Consider the following 6,264-nt stretch of genomic DNA (forward strand, 5'->3'; position numbering starts at 1 on the left):
ACACACAACCACCACAATATATATAATAGAGTAAACAGATAGTATCATAATATACTATATCAGTCTTCATACTATAAATGTATGTATATTATATATGTATACATACATACCTTCATCACATTATACAGATAGTATCTATGATACATACAATACAAGCGATAAGCTATACTTACATATACATATACATATACAACATATAATACATAACATAGAAGATAATATATAATATATTATATAGTCGATATCATAATTCATTAGCATAATGTGTGTGTGCTCACGGTGTGTGCTGCTGTGCTGTGTCGTGTGTGTGTGTGTAGTGCGTGGTGTGTGTGTGTGCGGTGTAGTGTAGGCTTTTGTAGCATTCAGAAGCCCCAAACATGTACACTGATACATGTTTTCCCTTGCGGTACATTGAACAAACGAAAATCTTTCATGTATAAAAGGGTTTCCTTAACCCAGTGATACGGTTCAACCTCGGACAGCCAATAGAGTGCGACATTTCAGATATATTTCAGTGTAGTCTCAATAGGATTTAATTCATTAACTACGAATACATCGTAGTTTCTTGTATAACTTTTATTGTCAAGGCGACCCCAAATTTATGTGCCTTTGACAGTACATCAATCATGTCTCTATATAGTTAAGATTTGAAGTCAATCATGACGGTCACTGGAACGTCATAGTAAGAATTTCCAACGTGTTCGAGTCACGTGACGTGGTGTTGACTTCCGTGGGATTAATGTCTTCAGAATCATTCTGTACGTCTATGATATAACTTTACAAGCTCAAATATATCAAAGAAAATGCTGTGTATCTTGATTTGTTGATATACTTAAATCAATAAATCAAGTAAATGTCTGTGATCATTTAGAATTACCCAGTTGTCTGATTTGGACACGGAACCTATTCGCGGTGGATACGATAAGATGCAAACCATTATGCAACTTCATATGAAGAACAATATATGTAATAAGAAAAAAGTATTTTGACTGAATCTCAGAACTATATTTAAACTTTTCACGGCCCTTGCGAAGCGAAGAGTGTTGTGGATAAACAATAGAAGTTGCAGAGTAGTCAGGCACTTTTTGCATTTTATTTGAGGCTTCCACAATGATTTGCTTCTAATAAAAAGTTATACCAGCATATTAAGTGCTTTGATGGTTTTCCATAGACTTTTTCATGTAAAAAATAATAACTTTTCCTTTTCTCATAACTTTGTAATTCAGGACAATCTTCGATGATATTGTGTTATGTAGCGATACAACTTGATACAAATGTATCAAAGTGTTAGGGGTTTAAGGATGCTACAAAAGGCCTTTAATGTATATATGTGTATGTTTATGTATATATATTTCATATATATATATATATATATATATATATATATATATATATATATATATATATATATATGTATGAAATATATATATATATATATATATATATATATATATATATATATATATATATATAACATATTATATACACATAATATATACATGCGCGTAAGTGTAAGTGTGCTGAAAAACTGAAGTACATGTAAATCTCCATGGAATTCCATAGGGTCATTGAAACAAGGAATGTAAAATAATAATAATATTAAACGTTAATGGCGGACAATTGGCGCAGGCTCCTCTGCGGTCACTTCTCGCCGCTGTCGCCGGCGTACGAGTGGGAGAAGTGGCCTCGGAGGGCGGGGCGCCGAGCGCGGTGGCCCGCGGAGAGGCCGGCGGGGAACGGGTAGTCGTCTCGCTCCAGCAGGCGAGTCAGCGGGGCGGCGCCGCTGTGGACGAAGGCAGTTTCCACGGCGGGTCGAGAAGCAGCCCCGACCTGAATAAAACGAATTTCCAGCTCGCGGTGAGGAGCAGGAACGGCCTCCACTTGGACGAAACGTGTTTCCACTTCGGGCTGGGCAACGGGGACGTGGACGAAACGCGTTTCCACTTCGTAAGGTGCAGGGACAGCTTCTGCTAGGAGGAAACGGGTTTCCACTTCGGGCTGGAAGACGGGGACGTGGACGAAACGGGTTTCTACCTCGCGGCGAGGAGGAGGAACGGCCTCCACTTGGACGAAACGCGTTTCCACCTCACGGCGAGAAGGAGGAACGGCCTCTACTTCGACGAAACGCGTTTCTACTTGAGGCTGTGGGGCAGGAGCCTGAACGTAGCGCGTCTCCACCTCAGGCTGAGGAGCAGGAACGGCTCCCACTTGAACGAAACGAGTGTCCACTTGTCTCCGAGGAGCAGCTTGGACGAGGCGAGTTCGAGGGGCGGCCTCGGCCTGAGCTAAGCGGGGTCGGACGACAGACGTGGCAGCCGGAGCCAAGCGCAGTCGCGCCGCGGCTTTCGGTGCCGGGGCGTCGGCGGCGTCGACAGAAGAAGCTTCCTCGCCGTCGGAAATGACCTCCTTCTCGACGTCCAGCTCCGAGTCGGGCTGCTTCCGGAGGGACAGGCCCAGGCGCTCGGCCTCGACCTCCCCCTCACCTTCTGCCCGGCGCCGTCGACGAAGCTGAAACACAACAGAGCTCAGACGCGGCCATTCGGGAGAGAAGACTCTTTTGGCAAGGAAGACGACGCTGTGCGATTACTCACGTGTACTGCAGCTCCACGTCCCTCGCTCGATCCGCCCCGATGAGGGAGGTGCTGCAGGCAGCCACGCCCACCAGTGAAAGCAGCACCAGCTGAAGGAGGAAAATTATTGTTTATATATGTACTTAATGGATATTCAGTCCTACATCTGTCCACACCATAAGCCCTTCACTTGCAGGGCAAGCGCAGCTGCAACAGAGGAGAGAAGCATTTCCGTGCCGAACACAAGGGCGACGACTTATAATATTCATCGCGAAGATCGGAGAGTAAATCCTTCGTCAGTTGGGTTCCCTTCGGCGTCGGTCCTCACCGCTTACTGCGAAGTCATAATCATAAACAATGAAGTAAAGAGGTGAAGAAATCGAAGGGCGGGGGGGGAGAAGGTAAAGTGGTCGACCTCCCTTGCTGCCCTTAAATACCTCGCAGCTACAGGAACCAGGACAGGGCCATCGGGGCAAGAGGGGCGGGGGCCGCCCTTGCTCCCTTGCGCACAAGTTCATTCATCCCCGATCGAGCCAGTCCGCTCAGCACCGCTACGCAGCCGCGCCGAAAGGTCAGCCGGACAGCAAACTGGGGAAATGGAGGTCAGCCAAATGTCTGCGCTTCTTCAGGTCGCGTTTTTACGTATTCATCTTCGGTTGACGCATCCAAATTGTACGAGTAAATGCGAATGTGATAGTTGTATATGCACATACTTTCTCAAACACTCACAAAGAGAGAAACATAAGGTGTGGAAAATGAATGAACACAATGTTTACAATATCTGCAAAAAATCGTTTTTTTTTTCTGTCAAAATGAAGTCTACACTAATGCACTTATACACATACATGCTTACATACATACTGAGAGAGAGAGAAAGAGACAGACATACAGGAGACAATAGACATTTCTACTTTCGCTTCACCGTACCATTTCAGTCGCTTTTAATCCAATCTACATTGCCGTACGTTTATATATATATATATATAGATATATATATATAGATATATATATATAATATATATATATATAATATATATAGAAAGTATATATATAGTATATATATATATATATATATATATGTATATATATATAATATATATATATATATAAAATATATATATATATATATATATATATATAATATATATATACACCCCACACAGACACATATCTGTATACAGTACATACACATTTTTGCATTAATGTATACACACACACACCCACCCCACACAAAAACACACACACACATAAAAAAAGAAAAATTTTATATAATATAAAATATAGATATAAAAAAATTTTAAAAAATAATTACATTATAGATAATTTATATTTAAAATACTTTTTAATATATAATTTAAAATTTATATACTTTATAAATAAAAAAAAGATATATAAAATAAAAAATTAAAAATAAAAAATAATATATATAAAAAAAAAAAAAACAAAATATAAAATTTAAAATTTAATAAATATTTTATAATAAAATTTTAAATATATAATATATATGAAAAGAAAAATTATAGGGATTTAATAATATATAAATTTTATATATTATAAAATTAATATATATATATAAATAATATTTTATGGAAATGTTACAAATATATAATATATATATTATATAAAATTTTATATATATAATATATACACATATATAAGGGAAGCATCATATAAAAATATATAATAAATAATATAATATAATTAAAATATATATAAATAAAAAATAAATAATACACATAGAAAATTGGTAACCCATAATATAATAATTTTTAAAAATATATATAAAAGAATAATTTAAAATTTTATAAATAATATATATAACACACACAAACATAATATATATATAATAAAAATATAATATATATTTATATATAAATATTTTATATAAAAATATAGGTAAATTAATATATATATATAATTATATATAAATATCTAAAATATAGGTATATGTAGTATACATATATATAATATAATATAATATATAATAAATATATTTTTATAATATAATAATAATATTAATATATATAATAATATCAACTTTTCAATAAAACCCCAAAAAAAATATGCTCATTTTTGAGCACCCGTCCCCCTCTCCCCCATCCTTTCCCCAATTTTCAACTCGACCCTGCCCCCTTTTCTTTCCACTGTACCATGACACCCCAAAAAAATATCTTTGATGCTGTCAACTCAGTTTTTGCCCTTGGGTTTGTTTTCCCTTTGTTTTTGAAATCCCTTGCAGAAAGGGTTTTTTCTCAATATTTTATTTTCTCAAACAGCCCAAAAAAATTTTAAATTTTTCCCCCGTTCAAGATGCCCAAACGGGCGGCTTTACAATTTTTTTTTTCAGCCTTCTTTCATTCGTTTTCTTCTCTGTCCATTTAATGTGTAATACTCGTCTGTAACCACATTTCAAAACTTTTGATCTTTTCTTGTCTATCTACTTCAACACCCAACACTCAGAACCATATGATGCAATTGGGAAAACTAATGAGTTCAAAAACCTCAGCTTTGTCTGTAAGGTAATGCTTCGGTCTTTCCAGATGATATTGAGAGCAACTGTGGCATTTTTGGCCCAATGGAAATTCTTTTTATCTCCGGTGAATCATCATTTGTTTTAGTTAAAAACAGCTTCAAGAAAAGGGTGAACTCTTTCACATTTTCCACAACTATTCCATTGATTGTAACATGTTCATCATTGTTCATTGCCGGTTATCTTTGAATCTTCATGATCTTAGTTTTTTGGCATTAAGAAACAAGCCAGCCTTTTCGCTTGCTTCTCTAACTTTATCTAGTAGTTGTTGTAGTTCAGTGATACTGCTGGCAATCAAAACTATTCATCGGCGTACCTTAGATTTTATATTTGTATCCTCCCAAAATCTACAGTTCCTTCGAAATTCTCCAGAGCCCTCTCAAATTGTTTCAGAATATATGTTTAAAAAGGTGCGGAGACAGAATGCAATCCTGTCGCACTCTTGTTTGACTTTGAAACCCTTCTGTTAACCCATAAATGGTTCTTACAGCCGCTTGTTTTTGGTCCCTACATAGCTTTTATTAGTTGGATGATGTGTTTTGGAAACTTCATATCGTTCATGTTATCCGAGGATATCGTGATCAACAGTATCAAAAGCTTTCAAGTAACGATGAAAACACAGGTATAGGTCTTTTGATGTTCTCTGTTTTTCTCTATGATCAATTTTAGATTTAGAATTGGTTTCTGGTACCTTTTCCAGGGCAAAAAAACCTGCTTCTTCGTCTGCAATTTCTTCTCTTAACTTCAACTTCATTCTTTCAGCAATAATTTTCAACAAAATTTTGCTGCTGTGACTTATTAATGCAATTGTCCTATTATTGTTGCATTGGAGTGCATCACCTTTTTTAGGTATGGGAGTAAAGACTGATTTTACCCAGTCTTCTGGCCATCTTCTTTCGTTCCAAATTTTTGTACAAACACTTTCGCCAGCATTCTTGATTAGTTCCGCTGTTATTTCATCCATTCCCGGGCTCTTGTTATTCTTTAACTATATATATATATATATATATATATATATATATATATATATATATATATATATATATATATATTATCATCTGTGTATATGTCTACATATACAAATATGTGTGTGTGTGTGTGTGTGTGTGTGTGTATTAAATTCGTCTATATATAGAAGTGTATATATATATATATATATATATA

At 36.0% G+C, this 6,264-nt stretch overlaps 1 protein-coding gene across 1 annotated transcript; it reads right to left on the reverse strand.

Moving 5' to 3' along the window:
* Positions 1–1,641: 1,641 nt before the first annotated feature.
* Positions 1,642–2,686, reverse strand: LOC119589791 (translation initiation factor IF-2-like; the record flags this gene model as incomplete). The annotated part of the gene is given in 3 exon segments (XM_037938360.1): positions 1,642–2,477; positions 2,480–2,508; positions 2,592–2,686. Coding segments are annotated over 3 exon segments (960 nt in total), but the record flags the coding sequence as incomplete, so codon positions are not given.
* Between the last annotated feature and the right edge of the window lie 3,578 nt (positions 2,687–6,264).

This window comes from Penaeus monodon, chromosome 26, assembly GCF_015228065.2.
Source record: "Penaeus monodon isolate SGIC_2016 chromosome 26, NSTDA_Pmon_1, whole genome shotgun sequence".
NCBI classification, from domain to species: domain Eukaryota; kingdom Metazoa; phylum Arthropoda; class Malacostraca; order Decapoda; family Penaeidae; genus Penaeus; species Penaeus monodon.